The sequence below is a fragment of the Alosa alosa genome, chromosome 11 (assembly GCF_017589495.1).
Source record: "Alosa alosa isolate M-15738 ecotype Scorff River chromosome 11, AALO_Geno_1.1, whole genome shotgun sequence".
In the NCBI taxonomy this organism is placed as follows: Eukaryota; Metazoa; Chordata; class Actinopteri; order Clupeiformes; family Clupeidae; genus Alosa; species Alosa alosa.
Genome location: NC_063199.1, coordinates 33,759,890 through 33,779,967, shown reverse-complemented (window position 1 = coordinate 33,779,967; position 20,078 = coordinate 33,759,890). Strand labels below are relative to the sequence as shown.

The window sequence follows — 20,078 nt, the reverse complement described above, 5'->3', positions numbered from 1 at the left end:
AAAGTAAGAACGAAATTTCAAATTCTTTGTATGACTCAGCATGTAAAGAAATTCACAATAAAGCCACTCTTGACTTCACTGACCCATACATGATCACCTCTTTCTGCGTCAAACAACCTCACCAGGCCAGCAAGTGGTTTAACAGCAAACAGCTTGTTTTGTTTGTTTGCTTAATCTGCCCATTTCAAAGCAAATTCAAGGCTATTTTAAATGACCAGAGCACCGATCCAGCCCTGAGTGGCTCACTTGCAGATTTGGGATCTCCAGTTTCACGGATTGGCGTGAGACCCCGGATAAGGCACTGCATCACAGGTCTTCACTGCTGCTCTTATGATCTTCAAGGGAGCTGATGAGGGATGGGCTGCCTGTAGGAGCCAGCAGCTGTGAGGAGAGCAGAGAGGAGGGAGAGAGGAGAGAGGAGTGAGGAGTGAGGAGTGAGGAGAGGAGAGGAGGAGAGGAGAGGAGAGAGGAGAGAGGAGAGAGAGAGAGAGGAGAGAGGAGAGGAGGAGGAGAGAGAGAGAGAGGAGTGAGGAGAGGAGAGCAGAGAGGAGGAGGAGGAGAGGAGAGGAGAGGAGAGAGGAGAGGAGGAGAGAGGAGGCGGAGGAGAGAAGCGAGGTGGAGAGTGAGGAGAGGAGAGAGAGAGTGAGAGGAGGAGGAGAGTGAGGAGAGAGAGGAGGAGAGAGGAGAGGAGAGGAGAGAGGAGGAGAGGAGAGAGGAGAGAGAGGAGAGTAGAGAGGAGAGGAGAGGAGAGAGGAGGAGGAGAGGAGAGCAGAGAGGAGAGTGAGGAGAGGAGAGGAGAGGAGAGGAGGAGAGGAGAGTGAGGAGAGAGAGGAGAGAGGAGAGAGGAGGAGAGAGGAGAGAGGAGAGGAGAGGAGGAGAGGAGAGAGGAGAGAGGAGGGGAGAGAGGAGGAGAGAGGAGGAGAGAGAGGAGGAGAGAGGAGAGGAGGAGAGAGGAGAGGAGAGAGGAGAGTAGAGAGGAGAGGAGAGAGGAGAGGAGAGGAGAGAGGAGAGAGGAGGAGAGGAGAGTAGAGAGGAGAGGAGAGGAGAGAGGAGAGTAGAGAGGAGAGAGGAGAGGAGAGTGAGGAGAGGAGAGGAGGAGGAGGAGAGGAGGAGAGGAGGAGAGGAGAGGAGAGGAGAGAGGAGGAGGAGGAGGAGAGGAGAGGAGAGAGGAGGAGAGGAGAGGAGAGGAGAGGAGGAGTGAGGAGAGGAGGAGGAGAGGAGAGGAGGAGGAGGAGAGGAGGAGGAGAGGAGTAGAGGAGGAGGAGAGGAGAAGAGGAGGAGAGTGGAGGAGAGAGGAGAGAGAGAGAGGAGAGAGGAGAGGAGAGGAGAGGGGAGAGAGGAGAGAGGAGAGGAGAGGAGGAGAGAGGAGAGAGGAGAGTAGAGGGAGGAGTGGAGAGAGGAGAGGAGAGAGAGGAGAGGAGAGAGGAGAGGAGGAGAGGAGAGGAGGAGAGGAGGAGAGAGGAGAGTAGAGGAGAGGAGAGGAGAGGAGGAGGAGAGAGGAGAGGAGAGTGAGGAGAGAGGAGAGAGGAGAGGAGAAAGGAGAGAGGAGAGGAGAGAGGAGAGAGAGGAGGAGGAGAGGAGAGGAGAGGAGAGGAGAGAGGAGAGAGGAGAGGAGGAGGAGAGAGAGAGAGGAGTGAGGAGAGCAGAGAGAGGAGTGAGGAGAGGAGGAGGAGAGGAGGAGAGAGTGGGAGAGGAGAGGAGGAGAGGAGAGGAGAGAGGAGGAGAGAGAGGAGAGGAGAGGAGAGGAGAGAGGAGAGGAGAGAGGAGAGGAGAGCAGGAGAGGAGAGCAGAGAGGAGAGAGAGGAGAGAGGAGAGAGGAGGAGAGGAGGAGGAGAGTAGAGAGTGAGTGAGGAGAGGAGGAGTAGAGAGTGGAGGAGGAGGAGGAGAGTAGAGAGGAGGAGTAGAGGGGAGAGGAGAGGAGAGAGGAGGAGGAGAGGAGAGGAGAGGAGAGAGGAGAGGAGAGGAGAGAGGAGAGGAGAGAGGAGAGGAGAGAGGAGAGTGAGAGAGGAGAGGAGAGAGAGAGGAGGAGGAGAGGAGAGGAGAGAGGAGAGGAGAGGAGAGGAGGAGGAGAGAGGAGAGGAGAGAGGAGAGAGGAGTGAGGAGTGAGGAGAGGAGAGGAGAGGAGAGGAGAGAGGAGAGCAGAGGGGAGAGGAGAGGAGTGAGGATAGTAGAGAGGAGAGCAGAGAGGAGAGTGAGGAGAGGAGAGAGGAGTGAGGAGAGTAGAGGAGTGAGGAGAGGAGAGCAGAGAGGAGAGTGAGGAGAGGAGAGAGGAGTGAGGAGAGTAGAGAGGAGAGGAGAGGGGAGAGGAGAGAGGAGAGGAGGAGAGGAGGAGAGGAGGAGGAGAGAGGAGGAGGAGAGAGGAGGAGAGGAGAGAGGAGAGGAGGAGGAGTAGAGAGGAGGAGAGGAGAGGAGAGAGGAGAGGAGAGGAGAGAGGAGAGAGAGGAGGAGAGGAGAGAGGAGAGTAGAGAGTAGAGGGAGAGAGAGGAGAGGAGAGGAGAGGAGAGAGAGCAGAGAAGTGGAGAGGAGAGGAGAGGAGAGAGCAGAGAAGTGGAGAGGAGAGAAGAGAGGAGAGAGAGAGGAGAGAGTGAGAGGACAGGAGAGAGAGAGAGAGAGAGCAGAGGAGAGAGGAGAGTAGAGAGAGAGAGGAGAGGAGTAGAGGAGAGAGGAGTGAGAGTCATCCACTGGCTATCTAACTAAACACAAATTGGCCACGAGAGATGCTCTCATTCTGGCAGTCAACAGTGCCAACAACAAAATACATTGTTGAGTCCATTTTTTGTTTATTTAATTGTTTACTCATTATACTATATATAAGTAATGTATTATTAATAATATAACTAATTTACTATGTTTATCTTTAAGAATGTCTTTACAAAGTGCTCAACGGCACCAGACATTGCACGCCATGCTAGTTCACCTTCTCGTAGTCCCCCTTGGTGAAGTCGCGCTCCCGCTGCATGATCTCGTGCAGATGGGCTTTGACCCGCTGCTGGCAGTCGGTCAGTGAGTCGCTGTCACTGTCCAGCAGGCCGTTCATGTTGGCACTCTTCACCATCTGCACCAGGATGGGGGTTAAGCCCTCGAGGGCCAGCGAACCCTGCGCCTTCGAGGGCCAATCACATGAGTCAAGGCATGACTCATCAATGCAGCCATTCACAGAGACATGACTCAATCACAGAGAGACATTCATGAGTCCAGACATGACTCATCAATCACAGAGAGAGCCATTCACACGAGTCCAGACATGACTCATCAATCACGGCAAATCACATGCTTACTGTACAAACGTCTGAAAATGTATTTCCAATCCAGACATGTTTCAAATGTTTCTTTTAAGTCCTAGCAGCATTGTACATTTCCACCGAATACTCTCTTTACTTTCTTACTTCTTATACTTTCTTGAATTTCCCCTGGGGATCAATAAAGTATCTATCTATCTCTCATACACTCGTTCACACGCTCGCAAAATGCAAGGTATAATTGTGTGTTGGGAAATGTGCAGCTTAGGTCGGTCAGTAGCAGAGTTGCTGAAAGCAACATGAATGCATCAGGATGCACAGACTGTGTGTCAGATTTCAGGCTTAAGAAAAGTGTCTCAGGGCATGTTAAGTGGCGTCCACCAGAGGTCCCCTGTGAATAATGTCACGCAGATATCATCATCAGCACTGTCATCAGCCCAGCCCATCAGGTCAGATAGGGTTACCTTGGCAAACGCAGCGGCGGTCATCTGCACACGGCCCTCGTCTGAGGCGTAGATCTTGAGGTCATGGCGGTATGTGCTGTGGAGTCTCAGCAGGCCGCAACCAGGGAAGCCAGCGTAATCACCTAGCAACAGAAAGTACAGGCATTCCTCAATCACCTAGCAACAGAGAGTGCAGGCATTCCTCAATCACCTAGCAACAGAGAGTACAGGCATTCCTCAGACACACAGCACCTGTCTCAGTTCATACAGTCTACACAGACGTCACGTAAAGGGGAGCACAGCTCTCTGTGTGAGACCATGTCCTCTAGAACTCTCATTGCTTGCCATAATGGAAACAGTACGCTGCAAGTCTAAAAGGAAACGTAAATAAAATTAAAATTATTTTGAAAAAGATTGAATTAAAGGTGACTCTTGCATTTGCAGTATCTCACAAAGGTGATCAATATTCAAGAAAAATAAAAATAAAAACTTCTGGACATAATATGACATCAATTTCTAGCAATTTTTCACTGAACAACAAATTAGTGTCAGGTCATATTAGTATTTGCAGACCATTTGCAGCATAACAAAGAGCATAAAATACCAACATCTAGGACTAAACAAACACCCAGTAACAAAATGTATGGATATATATGATATATATGGAATATATCATATATATGGGACCATATCATGAATAAGTATTCTACTACATTGAAAATAATCAGGCATGGGTTAATCTAGACACACAACTGTTCAGTGACTGTAAAAAGTTTTTTTTATAGTCATTGGAGCAGTCTCACTAATGCTAGCCAGTCATCTCTTTCCATTTGACACACTTCTCTATCCAAAACCCTCCTTGCAATCCACTCCTAAGCAGACACAAACAACCCACTGCATCATAGATCAGAGGACACAGATGGTGGCAGTTAGAGTCCAGTGCTGAGGTTTAGCAGGAAGCCATGGAGTGGAAAGCCACAACCCGGATGTTAATGATAAGCTCAACGTCCAAAGCCCTTCTTACCACAGTCAATAGGGGACTCGCAGCCAAGGGCCTTGCGGTTACCATCTAGTTTACAGTTCAGAAGGTGAGAGGAGAAAAGGAGAGTGAACAAGCGCATGTCCAGTGTGACCAGACAAAGAGGTGATTTGAGAGCCACTGTTAAATAGACTTCAGGTGTGGTGCAGTAGGGGACATGTTAAATAGACTTCAGGTGTGGTGCAGTAGGGGACATGTTAAATAGACTTCAGGTGTGGTGCAGTAGGGGACAGCTGAGAGGGCTGGACTCCACAGCCAGGCTGGGCTCGGCCAGGGACATGCATTCTACAAGCAAACTGGTTGCTTGGTTCTCAAAGTGACTGAACTCAACAAAATGCATTTTTTTAGTTTAGGACTTGCAAGATCTATTGCCATATTATGTGCCGGTACATTCATATCATTTTATCAAAAGTAAGGTGATAAGATGACAAGTACAAGGCAGCCTGTCACATATAATATATATCCCATAATAAGAGTGCATCATATAATATATCCCATAATAATATACCCCATAATAAGTGTGCATCATATAATATATCCCATAATAATATATCCCATAATAAGAGTGCATCATATAATAAATCCCATAATAATATATCCCATAATATAATATATCCCATAATAAGAGTGCATCATATAATATATCCCATAATAAGAGTGCATCACATAATATATCCCATAATAATATATCCCATAATACGAGTGCATCATATAATATATCCCATAATATAATATATCCCATAATACGAGTGCATCATATAATATATCCCATAATAAGAGTGCATAACATAATATATCCCATAATACGAGTGCATCACGTGAGCAAAAGCACACTTTGTGTGGTGATAATTTATATATTTTCAAATGATATGCAAAAGAGAGGGAGGGGGAAATGTACTACAGAAACAAAATGTTTTTCAAATTTACATTAGTAAAACAGGTCAATAATAAAGATTCAGATGATAATGGCAAATATCATAGACTAAATGTAAAGACTAAATATTTTAGAGACAAAAAATATATAAGGCCTATAATACAAAAACAGCTTCATCTGAACTGAAACATTACAATACAAAACGTGTGGTTGCTCATTGATCGACTGTATTTACTGTAAAAAATGAAAATAAAACAGACGTGATCATCCCACGGGTATGAACACGATGAATGGATATAAATCTGTGAGGAGGAACAAATGGAATGTGTGGAATTCCAGAGATTAGTGAGAGGACAGGCCTACCCCACTTCATCAACCTCACAACCGCCACAAGACAGGAATCAGCACGTCAAGAGTGTGCAGCGTAGTCAAATAATAAGCAGCCTTTGGACCAAAGACTATGCGTCATACCCTGTGTCTGGGTACTAGAAATCAATGCCCCGGCAATATGCCAATTTATATGTAAACTGCATTGTCCATGAAGTGATTTAAACACATGTACTTAATCCCTACTGTATGTAGGAAGTTAGGAACCCTGCCTCTTAAATCTGCTATAAAGTTCACTTTATCTACTATACTACAACCTGAAAAAACATTTTTATCTACTATACTATAACATGCTCTTTATCTAATGAAACCAATAACACTGGCCTTGGCATGATACAGAATACTATCTATCTACACACTTTACCAGTGACCAATGTCCACCAAACTGGCCACGTGCAAGATATAGAATACTGTCTAGTCACTGGTAAAGTGTGTAGATAATGTCCACCAAACTGGCCACGTGCCCAATGAGAGCAGAGTGTGTGATACAGAGAAGCAATATCTCTAAAGCCTGGGACTAAATCAGCATCTCTAGAGCCTGGGACTGAATCAGCATCTCTAAAACCTGGGACTGAATCAGCATCTCTAAAACCTGGGACTGAATCAGCATCTCTAAAACCTGGGACTGAAGGCTCTGTGTGTCAGGAGCCTTGCGAGCTCTCTCTGTGCTTTATCAGTGGAGTGCACGGATAGGCTGGGCTAACCGCTGGATGCCGGGCACAGTACCTTGTCCTCCAGGGTACATGCAACGGAAGGCCCTGCCCAGCTCCTCAGCCTGCACCCTGCCTGCAGGGGTCAGTTCACCTCCCCACTTCAACACCAGCAGCAGGGACGGGCCCTCCCTCTGAGAGTCTGCCGGGGGAAAAGTGTAGAAAAGAGAGTCACCCAAACACTCAATTAACAAACTGCACTTCACATGTACCGTTGGGTTATGGTGTGAATTAACAAACTACACTTCACATGTACCGTTGGGTTATGGTGTGAATTAACAAACTACACTTCACATGTACCGTTGGGTTATGGTGTGAATTGGCAACAATGATGCAGGAGTGCTTAAGACTGCTACTGCATGTATGTGTGCATACTTGTGTGCCGCATATTGCTTTATAAGGCTTGAAGGGGTTACAGAAATGTATCTCAGATATTGAAAACCTGATGCTTAATGCAATCGTACCTTCTTCCTCACTGGAGGCTTTGAGCTGACCGTTGGGCAGGTACGTCAGCTGCACCTTCCTGTTGATCCCTGAGAAATGTCCGTACCTGCGGGGGAGGACCACAGCACGTTAGGAGGACAACAAGACAACAACCCTGCTGCCATTTTTACACACACTCTACAGTCGTCCCCAACCAAGGGCACACAACTCCCTGGACTGCAGCCCTGGTCAGTCCGTCCAAGGGCACACAACTCCCTGCACTGCAGCCCTGGTCAATCTGTCCAGCCCCACACAGCTATGTGGTGCGGGTGCTCGACTAGCTGGCACTGCCATGTTTATGTAAACATGTGTACGGGTGCTCGACTAGCTGGCACGGCCATGTTTCTGTAAACATGTGTGTGGATGACCTTCTCAGGAGCGCCCGGGTGTTAATCTGTTTCACATGCGCCATGCCAGAGCAGAATATGACAGGCTTTAATAGCATGTAAGACGAAACCACTCGGGGAAGGCAAACAGCCTCTTTACAGTTCCGCCCCTGACTGCGAGGGGAGCGGCTGAAAGTACACTGCAAACAACCGGACTGTCTCAGTGTCCCAAGCGATTGTTTGGAGGGTGAGGGGGCGGCCATGATGGAGTGATGAGACAGTTTGGCAGATGCCATGCATTCCACTTCATAAGAGGCAGCAGCAACACAGAGCAGCTAGGGCCCAATGTCACAATGTCATTTAAGAGGTTTGTGAATATGGAAGCTCAACCATGTATGAAACAGGCAACGGTTTACTCTTAAACTTGCTCTTAAAAAGACTAACAGTCTCCCATCCTGAATTAACGTAACCTTTTTGATATACTTCACAGCAAAACTAACTACACAAACAACAGAAGTACAAGCACAATAAAGTCTGCCAAAAATCAACAAAGATCTGGTCTTTGTTGAGCACTCTTCTGATCTGCAGTCTACTGTCTCCCTAATGTCTCTTAATGTCTCCTTAGTGTCTCCTTAGTGTCTCCTTAGTGTCTCCTTAGAGTCTCCTTAGTGTCTCCTTAATGTCTCCCTAATGTCTCCCTAATGTCTCCCTAATGTCTCCCTAATGTCTCCTACCTGAACCTGCTTATGTGAACACATCTTCATTCTTGATGGAGGATGAGCTGAATTCAGGTTAATACCCACTCACTGATTCTATAGTTCGTAACATAAGGTGTGTGTGTGTGTGTGTGTCTATGTGTGTGTGTGTGTGCGCATGTATGTGTAGGTTTGTCTGTCAAAGGGGAGGAGTGAGACGGGTAAGAGGACGGAGTGAGAGATTAGGGACACTCTCAGGGTCTCATGCACATGACCGCACACAGAGTAGTGGTGCACACCAGGCCCCATTAAACCAGCCCCTCGGCAGGGGCCCTTTCAGCACACCATCTCTAAGGGAACAGCTAGTGGAAGGTCTTTGGTTAAAATGTCAGTGCATCCCAGGGAGTCTAGCAGTTAAAGACGCTGGGTGTTACAGTGCTACAGTGCTAGGGAGGGTGGGTGCTACAATGCTACAGTGCTAGGGAGGGTGGGTGCTACAATGCTACAGTGCTACAGTGCTAGGGAGGGTGGGTGCTACAGTGCTACAGTGCTAGGGAGGGTGGGTGCTACAGTGCTACAGTGCTAGGGAGGGTGGGTGCTACAGTGCTACAGTGCTACAGTGCTAGGGAGGGTGGGTGTTACAGTGCTACAGTGCTAGGGTGCTAGGGAGGGTGGGTGTTACAGTGCTACAGTGCTAGGGTGCTAGGGAGGGTGGGTGCTACAGTGCTACATTGCTAGGGAGGGTGGGTGTTACAGTGCTACAGTGCTAGGGAGGGTGGGTGTTACAGTGCTACAGTGCTAGGGAGGGTGGGTGTTACAGTGTTACAGTGCTACAGTGCTAGGGAGGGTGGGTGTTACAGTGCTACAGTGCTAGGGAGGGTGGGTGCTACAGTGCTAGGGAGGGTGGTGCTAGGTTACAGTGCTACAGTGCTAGGGAGGGTGGTGCTAGGTTACAGTGCTACAGTGCTAGGGAGGGTGGGTGCTACAGTGCTACAGTGCTAGGGAGGGTGGTGCTAGGTTACAGTGCTAGGGAGGGTGGTGCTAGGTTACAGTCAGTGCTAGGGGAGGGGTGGGAGGGTGGTGCTAGGTTACAGTGCCAGTGCTAGGGAGGGTGCTACAGTGCTAGGGAGCCAGGTCAGTGCTACAGTGCTAGGGAGGGTGGTGCTAGGTTACAGTGCTACAGTGCTAGGGAGGGTGGTGCTAGGTTACAGTGCTAGGGAGGGTGGTGCTAGGTTACAGTGCTACAGTGCTAGGGAGGGTGGTGCTAGGTTACAGTGCTACAGTGCTAGGGAGGGTGGTGCTAGGTTACAGTGCTACAGTGCTAGGGAGGGTGGTGCTAGGTTACAGTGCTAGGGAGGGTGGTGCTAGGTTACAGTGCTAGGGGAAATGCTGTCCACACAGTAGTAGAAAGGGTGCGTACTGATTGTCATTCACGCTGGATTCCCTTTGGAGAGAAACACAGGGATGGAGGGATGGAGGAAGGAAAAAGAGAGAGAGAGAGAAAAGGAAGGGCAGTAAGAACCCAAACCACTTAACACAGTTAAAGTGCATACAACAGTTATCAGTCTCTTAATTAAGCCACGTCAATTTAAACTGCTGCTCAATGTTGTATAGCCATGTCAATGTTGTATCTATCTACATTTAAGTCATTACACAGTGCAAGTAATGCCAATACCATATCCAACAACATAAGCGGTCTTTAAAAGCCTACCTACACAAGGACCTTGGTCAGAAGAGAAACACATCTGCACACTCGCTTCATGCTATTTAGTACGTTCATGTGTGGTCAAACTTGTAATACAACAGACAGAATGTGGGTGTCCAGATACTTTTTATGACCAAATATTCATAACCAAACATGATATGAATAATTATTTTATTTTAACACCAAACCCTGATGTGGTATTCTTTAAACACAGCAGCTTCAAGGTGAGCTAGTCATGAATGGAAACATATTTCAAGACAAATCGTGTGCTTGGGCCCCGGTTATGGACAGGTCAGCTTTGGATGAAACACTGATGAAAGATTCAACATTACAAGTGACATGACCAGTGAACGGAGTGCAGTACCATCTGCATGTGATGTTATGAGATCATTAGGATTGATGTTATGAGAACATTAGGATTGTTATTAAACCACTCACACTGTTAAATACACTGTAGCCGCCTACTAAATCTGTTTCAACTGGGATTTCTCAGACCCGTTCTTTAGGGACCCAGAACACTGCCTGCTTTTGATCTCCCCTGACTTAACGTTTGAGAAATACAACCAGCTGATCAAGAGTTATGTTCTAGATGTTGTAGATGTTCTAGATGCTGACTTTAATAATGGCCATCAAAGGAGTGAGGGGACCAAAACCAGGTATTGCTGTGGGTTCCTCAGGGCAGGACTGAGAAGACTCGGGTCAACAGCAGGCTAACGGCTGACTCACACACACACGCACACACACACACACACACACACACACACGCGCACACACACACACACGCGCACACACACACACACACACACACACACACTCACACACTCACACACTCACATCTCCAGAACGGTCTTCAGCTGCTCCAGTTTGGACTTCTTCTCCTCGATCTCACAATCGTTGTGCTGTCCAAGCTCGACCAACAGCTGACGGGCAATATCCAGCACTTCCTGTCAACACAACGCTCTCATGTTATATGGTCAATGTTTTAATTCAACATCATGTTTTCATGACAGGTTATGCGTGACTTTGCATGAAGCACACATGTAATGTGTTCAGCAGATAGCTTTGCATGAAGCACACATGTAATGTGTTTAGCAGATAACTTTTTGTGAAACAGTATTAGATCATATCTCCACACCTGAAGTTGTTTTGGCTTTTTCAATTTCAGCTTTCCAGACTTGTATCCACCATACTTCTCAAAAAGGTCAAAGAACCTGCAAACAGTATCGGAAATGCAAAATAATTGTTTTGATGCAAATGTGTGAATGTGAGATGTCCACTCATGACGTGTGAGAGTGCAGGTGAGGGTTAGGGTGCAGATGTGTGAGATGTCCACTCATGACGCATGTGAGAGTGCAGGTGAGGGTTAGGGTGCGGACGTGTGAGAGTGCAGGTGAGGGTTAGGGTGCGGACGTGTGAGATGTCCACTCATGACGATGTGAGAGTGCAGGTGAGGGTTAGGGTGCGGACGTGTGAGATGTCCACTCATGACGTGTGAGAGTGCAGGTGAGGGTTAGGGTGCGGACGTGTGAGAGTGCAGGTGAGGGTTAGGGTGCGGACGAGGAGGCAGCTCACAGAGCATTCCGCACTTCCATCTTCATCTTCTGTTTGGGTGTGCGGTCTCCATGACGGATAACAGCTATGACACAGCGCAGCTCCATCCTGTGAGGGGGGGGGGGACGGGGGGGGGGGGTCTGAGCTGTTGTTTCCAAAGCAGGCTAGGAGGCCAGCTGCAGGCTTGGGCATGTCACATTATGCAGAATTAGCTTAACTCTGTTGCAGTGGAACATCTGGCCTTTTGCTGAGCACCAGCTTTATCTGCAGGTCATAAATTACAGTGGGTGGTCTGCTGTTTCACAAGGCCTATTCTGCCTTCATTGATCATGGGAATCTTAGCCTCATTACACTACAGGAAACAAACTGAACATATCGAAAGATCTAAGGGGTCGAAACACTGTTGAATTCAAGTCCCTGACTGGGAGGACCTTAAGGTGCACTCACATGGTTCCTGAGGTAGTGGGCACTATGGGAATGTCCTCAGCCTCCATCGGGATTGACCAGGGGATGTGAAACTGAGGGGCCAGTTCCCGCATGATCATGTTCCTAAAGGAAAAAAAAGGCACTACTATAAACCTATTTATAAATAATTACATTTGCACAGAATCAGCTACAGCTTCCTTTTGTCTATAAAATGGTCACCCAATGAAATGTAGGCGTAGTATTAAAAACACTGAAGAAATTAATATCGGTTTCCTTTCTTTCTTCGTCTGTAAACGGATATTATGTTACAACAGTCACTTTATGTGAAGTTACTTCATGTAATAAAAAGACTGACATGACACATTACATACATGAGCTCTCTACAGCAAAGTCTAAGGACTAAGTTAATCTTTTACAAGTAAGGTCACGCAATTAAACTAATGTACAATTTTTACATAATTGATGTAGCTGTATGCTGTTAGAGTAAGTACCCATGGGCAATCTCAATAATTACAGCAATCGGGAGAGTGAGTCACCTGACCAGCCTCAAAATCTGTATGGATTATGCACATGAACGGAACACATGACCAACATTTCTTCATTTGAGATAGCTTACCCAAGAACTTTGGCACAATCATCATAGTACTTCATGGAGTTCTTTACAAAGCTGAACCCGTTGACATCGCACACAAAGGAGTGGCCGTTGGCTCTGAGGAGGTCGAAACCGCACACCGTTTGCTGTAGGGACACATTGCCTCGGTCAACACCACATGAAGCCACACCAAGTCCATCTGAAGACCAGTGCCTGGTCACTGGCGGGGCTTACTTTGAAGGCAAGGCACACTTTGCGAGCCACCAGCTTCTCCATGGCGGTGAGCATGACAGGGTAGCGGATCTCCTTCCCCTCACTGTCTCTTTCCACCTTTCCATCCAGAGCTGGAGACTTACGAGCCTCCGCATGCGCATAATCTGGACCCACAGTGTAGACCTACACACACACACACGTAAGGAGATTCATATCTACCCCTCACATCTTGAAGAAAAAAATTACACAAATATTGAAAAATAAATGAAAAATGAAATCCCATGAATCATGCATCTGTGCTAATAAACAATAGAAACCATGGAAACCAAATCAGGAAAGGGAATTGTATTGGTTGTTTAGTATTTCAGAGAGGATAACATCAAATCAGGAGTGGACATTTCTGATGGAAACACATACAAATACACATACTGTACACATGGCAGTGTGTCCAAAACATCCTAGTTATTTGTTGTCGACACCCATTACCATTTCTGTGATGGTTTCTGTTGTGTTTGTTTTCTGCAGGGATCTGGGATCAACAAGCAAACATAAAGAAAGCCAAACAAAAACAGAGGCAGCCACCACTGGTTAGCGCTTGGGACTTGTAACCGGAGGGTTGCCGGTTCGAACCCTGACCAGTAGGTGAGCAAGGCACCTAACCCCTCACTGCTCCCCGAACGCCGCTGTTGTTGCAGGCAGCTCACTGCGCCGGGATTAGTGTGTGCTTCACCTCACTGTGTGTTCACTGTGTGCTGAGTGTGTTTCACTAATTCACGGATTGGGATAAATTTCCCCTCACAGGATCAAAAGAGTATATATACTTATACTTATACTTATACACTTATACTCTTATACTTATACACTTATACACTTATACCTTGACGTCTGTGCCATCAGTAGGCATGAACTCCTCGTAAATATAAGAGCCCGTCTTCCTCACAGCGGTCTCAGGGGAATACACACTACTGCGACTCCCGATCTGCAAAGCAACACACACATCCAAACACGCCAAGGTGTGTTAATGGGTGCTTTCAAATAACACTGAGTGACTGTCATTTTGGTAGCCAGGGTATTTTATACAAATCTCCATGAACAAGGATGTGCACTTCAAAACAGACTGCTGCAGGGTGCCACTACGTTACCACCGCCACACTAATCCTAATAATACACATTTTGAATTACGTCTTTTTTCCTCAATCTGCTGATATGTGATAATTAGTTAATCATTCCTAACTGTGTGGTCGTGGCAGCTTGGACACCTTTCTGAAGAGGCGCTGGCTGCCCCCCCCAGCTGAGGTAGGGTAGTAGATGTAAACGTTGTGGTCCTCGGCGGAGACCGGCTTCTCCACAAAAGGCTTCGGGAACACCTCTCCATTCACCTCCACCTGGTCCTCGCCCTCCAGCAGGTTACATTCTGCCAGGGCAGCAGAGTGGACAGTGGCCAGTCAGTTACCAGTAATGACAACTATTAAGACAACTGCATGTTGATGAATGTGATGTCTAAAATCCGATGGATTCTGATTGGTTGGCAGCTTATATCATTCTGAGTATGTGGTGTGGTCACTCATTCGATTATTACGGTATGTGGTGTGGTCACTCATTCATAGAGCGATACTTAAAGGGACACCAGGCAACGTTTTCGTGTTAATTAATCATCTTCGTAAGTCGGTTACGGGGCGAATGAAGGCTCTCTCGTCCGCCCCTACTGCCTGTAGGAAGAATATCCCACTTGCAAGTTCGGTGTATCCTACCCGCCGACCAAAGCAGGATCAGTTTACAGCACAGAGGCAGGCTAACTAAACGCTAGAGATTGTTGCAAACGGTGTATAATGGCAGAGCCGGGCGAAGAAGTTTTAAAAACCCTTGACAGAAGATGCAAAGAAAAGGAAAAGAGCTTCAGACCGAGCGAGGGGGAGTTTCGTAGAGAAAAAGCATCAGGCTTGCCTGGTGTCCCTTTAAAACTGTCGGATGTCGGATGAGTGTCTTAATGTTGGCCTGGATAGTTACTGTGTATCAGTTGCTTTGAGTGCTTTTATTCAGATCAGTGATTTTTATTGCCAATTCCCCAGCAAGATTAACAGCTGAATGACAAGACCTTTCGATTGCACTGAGCATTATGGTCTCACTCTACAGAGCTTTGTGATCTTGAGCGTCTCCACATGCTGTTTCCTGTTGTAATGTGGACATACAGGCCAGTGAACAGGTCACTCAGTTTGTAGATGATTACCTTCTGGTCTGTCAGGGTCTCTGTTTAACACCACATAGCGTGGCAGGTCAATCCCCTCCTCAAGCAGGATCCGGTACACTTCACGCCTGCACAAACCAAAACAGGACAGGTCATTCCTCTGAGCGCATAGATCACGTGTGTCCTGTAAGTCATTATCATGGTCTACATGCCGATCATACCTGTCTTGGATGAAGTACTGCATGTTGAGATCATTGATAAGGAGAGGATTTCTTAATTTGGCATAACTCACAGCTTTGTCCAGTGGGAATCCTAAAGCAAACAAACACACACAGACACACAGAGAGAGAGAGAGAGAGAAAGAGAAAGAGAAAGAGAAAAAGAGAGAGAGAGAGAGAGAGAGAAATAATAAACATACAAAGTAAACATATATACATATATTATGCGCTATATAAATAAAAGTGACTTGACTATATACATATTGTACTGTGTGTGTGTGTGTGTGTGTGTGTGTGTGTGTGTGTGTGTGTGTGTGTGTGTGTTGCACCTTTGGAGTGAAACGAGATGAGGCAGTCACAGAGAGGCCACTTCTCCACAGGCTCGTTGAGGATGACCTCCTCGGGGAAGATGGCCACAGTGATGTACTCAAACTTACAGAGCCGCTCCATGATCTGCGTCATGGGCTTGGACGTGGACTTCTTCATCATGGCACAGATGCCCACCACGATCTGCCGCTCGGACAGCTGACGGTCAGGAAGGGGAACAGAAGCGTCAGCAGACAAGCTTGATCTAGAGCCACAGATCTGACTACAGGTTGCAGGTTAAACATTACGCTGATCCGTTTCCTCTTCAGAAAAAAAATGGCTCTATGTAATGATCATCTTCCTCTTTCTGTCTGACCACAAACGTCTACTACCATCGGCTAATATACAACACACATTTGACGCAATAGGACTCAGGGTCAGGTTTATGTGAGCTCTCCGATTGTTACAGTGCCCTTACCAACTCGTCGTCCTCGTCCTCGTCCAGTCCCATATCGCTCCTCATCGCTCCGTGCTCCACATCCTCGGAGCCCATCAGGAACCTGGCGCTCCCCCCCTGGACCAGCAGCTCCGCTCCGCCCTCGGGCTGAGACATGGCCGCCGTCAACAGACGGAGCTGGACGCAGGGCCCCACAGAGACGACATCCGAGAAGGAGGTGCGGGAGGTTGGGGGGGGCTGGAGGTTGGGATGAGGGAGGGAGGGGGGGGGTGGGGGTGGGTGGGGCCAACCCAGATGCTGAGGTTTGGGCTGCCTTTGGTCAGTGCAAAGTGGGCCTGGTTCTCAGAAGGCCTGACATCCTGCCTTAGCTCTGCCGATCATGAGCTTCATTATGGCCTCTGGGGAACATCTTCTTCTGCACACACACAGGTCAAACATATGGATATTAGCCAACAAACCTTAAAAGTATGAAGCTTAACATTAACATGTCTGTAACATCACCTTGGAAACCTCAACAGGTGGAAAGAGGAGTGAATGGTGGACCTAGCCTCGGCTAATTACCTAGCCTAGGTAATTCTTATGTTTGACTGGCCCACTGAACATGCTTTATCTTACTAAAAAAGGATTTTAACAAGTGCTGTTTTTGTCCACACACCTTCAAAATATAGAAAATGGAAAATAAATAGTACATTGAGTACTTTATTAGCTCCTACTAAGGTATTTGAGCAGGTTAATAATACTTTATTAACTCCTACTAAGGTACTTGAGCAGGTTTCTCAGATGAGAAATGAGCCCATTTTAAGGGAGGTGGCTAGATGGTCAGTGCTCTGCCCACCACTGACTCCAGTTTTCCACTAATGACCCAGTAAAGTTTCCCATGCCAGATTTGTCTCCATGATCTATCTCTTGGGGAAACAGCATTTATGGTAACCTCATGCCTGCTTATCTGAGGAGAATGTCTTCTCATAATTTAACAGTATAACTATAAATAGAATCTATGGTCAGATTTGTTTGCAATCCCTTAAATATAGACTGACAATAGCAGACATGCCAAAGCCTTTCATATCTCTGACCTCACCAGAGTCTTAAATAAGTTTGAAGTTTCAAGAGCAATCTGATCAAAACTGGATCCCAAGTTCCTCTTCCACGCCCCCCTTACCCACTGCCCGACAAACAGCAGAGCAAAGGGGAAAACAAGGCGTCCAAGAAACCGACACCTAACTCACGTTTCAGCCCCCGCACAGACGGACTGCTGAGGGCAGTACTCAAGGTCATGAAGGTCATGAAGGTCATAGAGACCAATGAATCTGAGGGCCGGCATGAATTACAGTTGCATTTCAGCAGAAAGCATTGAATGTAACCTAGCCAAAGGAACCTAGCCCTTTCTGCCATTTTTAGGAAGAGACTACAACTGAAAAACACACACACACACACACACACGAAGTTGATCAAAACACTGCTTTCCCCACAGACACAGCAATTTAGCCACCCAGACAACAAAAGACATAATTTTGTCCACTGTCTCTCTCTGTCTCTCTCGCTCTCTCTTCTCCCATCCTATAAACTCACCCCCCCCACCCCGTCTCTGATCTCTGCCGGGTACCAGAAATAGCCCTTGGCTCTTTGAATGGGCCAGGCCTCTGACCAAGGGTCTTTATTTCCCCAGCAGATAAGTCATCTCTGCTGGTGTTGACAGGTGGATAGGAAGAGAAAAGAAGCCATGTTTTGTCAACCCCGGGTCAAGGCACACCCACCATGATAGACAAACTCATAAAAACACATGCACAACTACCTAAGACTCCACACCAATAATATTACCCCTTCCTTGGACAGCCGCCAGCTGTGTGGGCTACTGAGAGAGACCCAGCTACATGATTAGACACTAGGGTGACAGCCACCTTCAGCCTGTATGCAGAGTGGGCTATGTTACACATTTCAACATAAACATATCATATACCATGACAGTTAGTAAAAGCAGTTGCTGTATTTCATCATGACACACACCTACTGTCCCCTATCCACTCTTGTGCACTCTAGAGTCTAGTTATAGATCCAGGCACACTGAAGAGGCTAGGCTATATCTCTACACAATGGCGAAAAGAGAATCCTATGGGTTTATAACAATCCAAAACATACTATTAGTCATTTTTTTCTCATGTCAATGTAATTGTATTCATTTTTATTTTATTTATAAATTATTGATTAGAAATGATAACCTACACAACTGATAATAAATCAGGAAGTTACATTAGGCAAACTTTTAAAGAAGGTTCTGTAAAGGTTCCATGGCATATTATTGCTGTCAATTGATTTGTAACCTACTCTTTGCAACATTGTAACCATAAACTGCGCTATAAAAAGCGCTACATTAAACGTCTCGATATCTGGCAAGCCTAGTCCTCATTCAGATAACAGGGAAGGCCTACCTGTGGTGCTGTGGTTGCTTAACTGTAAAATCGATTCAGTGACGTAAGTGAAGACTAAAACAATCTCCGTCAGATAAATGATTAACCAAATTGTCAATGATTATTTCACAATCGATCGATCCACTTGCTAATTATCAGATATTCCGACCTATGCATTAACACGCCAAGCAAGTCTAACTGTATGGACAAATACTAAGCTTGCTGCATAGCAATCCATCCCACTTGCTTGATATAGTGTTGCAGCTACTGTTGGAGTACACATGCATTCTCTCACTGCCTTAAAAGTAAATGATGCTTCGGTAAACACAGCTCACGACACTGAGCCCGTGGAAAAAGGCCAGGACACAGCGCCCAACATCTGACACGATAGTAGGCTAGCACGGAGATTCATTGCGCTCTCTGAAGTAGGAAACATTGTTGACATCGCCCTTTTGTCACAAGGAAGTAACGCACTGAAACTGAAGGGCCCGTCATGTCTTACAAATCTAAAAATAGAACTTTCTAAACGGAAAGAGACCAATCTATCACAATATATCATTTCCTTACAATCTACCAATTAGACCAACTACACTAAAGCAAGCATTTATGAAGAGATTAGCAGTTATAGCCCTAGGCTAAAACAAACCAAGCGTGTTTAGCTGCACAATTAGAAACAGACAATGTGGACTAATTTACCACAGAAAAGAAGGCCATTTTTCCTTCCAGTGTTAGTCAATAGGCTATCCATGACAGACAAACCCAAGTGGTTGATAGCCTACTGCTGTCAGTCTCTGGAAGGCTACCGCATCTCACCCGTCAGCCAAGTTCAGCCCCTCGTTATTGCGGAGGCAACTTGCTAAGTTGGTAAACCCACTTAAGACAATTGTTTGCTGTATGTTTCAACAGTTTTGAAATAAAGTTTTGCAACATCAACAACTTGCAATGAATTCGAAGTCGGGGAAACAAGCAAGCCAAGGTTATGCATTGATTTAACTCACTTCGCGGGAGAGGGCAGGCAGTAGGCTGCTAGTTGACTTCCCTGTAGGTCTCTTCTTGACAACGATAACTGCTCTAGAAACTTACCTTCGGAGAGAACTTGACAGTCTTCTTCTTCTCCATAGCCTAAACTACTACACCGATGGGTGACTAAAGACGTTTATGACCGCCGCCTACAGTATTGGATGGGTAGTAGCCTATCTGATAGAGGTGGATTTTATCGTTCGTTCTCATGACACAGTTCGCGTCGTTCAGTTCGCCAAGATGATTCGTTCTGAATCGTTCGTTCGTTCTTTCAGTCGCATTTCCGGTACAACGTAGTTCAGCGGTGAATCATGGAATGCAGGTTCTCAGCTCCTCGTTTGTGCAAACGGTCAACACAACACTGCAATTGTAGAGGCAAATATATACCTGGAACTTCATGATTATGTGTACTTTTAGACAAAACAGCAGTAGGTAATGTGTTCATTCACCTTGACATTTATTTGACATATTGAAGGTAAACAGAGTAGACTATGGCTAGATCAATTTATTTTTTAAAAATGTGTTCATTCATAAAGTAACAAAGACCCAGTAGGCTATGCCAACAAACATGTTTAAAGGCTTGGCAGAAAGATTATATTGATGAAAAGGTTTCAAGTCCCCATTTTGCCTAGGCTACAGAGCCATAATCACTCTGCTTCTAGCCAAGAACGACTTAACGAGAACGACAGACCGAAGTGAAACAGGTGGGGGGTCTTGGCGTGAGAACGAACGAACGAGACAGATTGAAGAGACATTTATTAACCTGGCATGACACAGAAAATACAAAGACAGCATGCATTTACC

General features: G+C 46.4%; 1 protein-coding gene across 1 annotated transcript in view; it reads right to left on the bottom strand.

Moving 5' to 3' along the window:
• The window catches only part of ppip5k1b (diphosphoinositol pentakisphosphate kinase 1b), a 33,836-nt gene extending 17,761 nt beyond the window's left edge, over nucleotides 1-16,075 (bottom strand). The window contains 19 exon segments of the mRNA XM_048256172.1: nucleotides 247-299; nucleotides 301-341; nucleotides 343-381; nucleotides 2,918-3,097; nucleotides 3,704-3,825; nucleotides 6,709-6,834; nucleotides 7,157-7,242; nucleotides 10,736-10,845; nucleotides 11,037-11,112; nucleotides 11,474-11,560; nucleotides 11,900-12,001; nucleotides 12,495-12,616; nucleotides 12,705-12,866; nucleotides 13,561-13,662; nucleotides 13,943-14,097; nucleotides 14,911-14,996; nucleotides 15,090-15,180; nucleotides 15,416-15,611; nucleotides 15,871-16,075. Coding sequence (XP_048112129.1) covers nucleotides 247-299; nucleotides 301-341; nucleotides 343-381; nucleotides 2,918-3,097; nucleotides 3,704-3,825; nucleotides 6,709-6,834; nucleotides 7,157-7,242; nucleotides 10,736-10,845; nucleotides 11,037-11,112; nucleotides 11,474-11,560; nucleotides 11,900-12,001; nucleotides 12,495-12,616; nucleotides 12,705-12,866; nucleotides 13,561-13,662; nucleotides 13,943-14,097; nucleotides 14,911-14,996; nucleotides 15,090-15,180; nucleotides 15,416-15,611; nucleotides 15,871-16,005 — 2,071 coding nt within the window. The 5' untranslated portion in view covers nucleotides 16,006-16,075.
• Nucleotides 16,076-20,078: the final 4,003 nt, after the last annotated feature.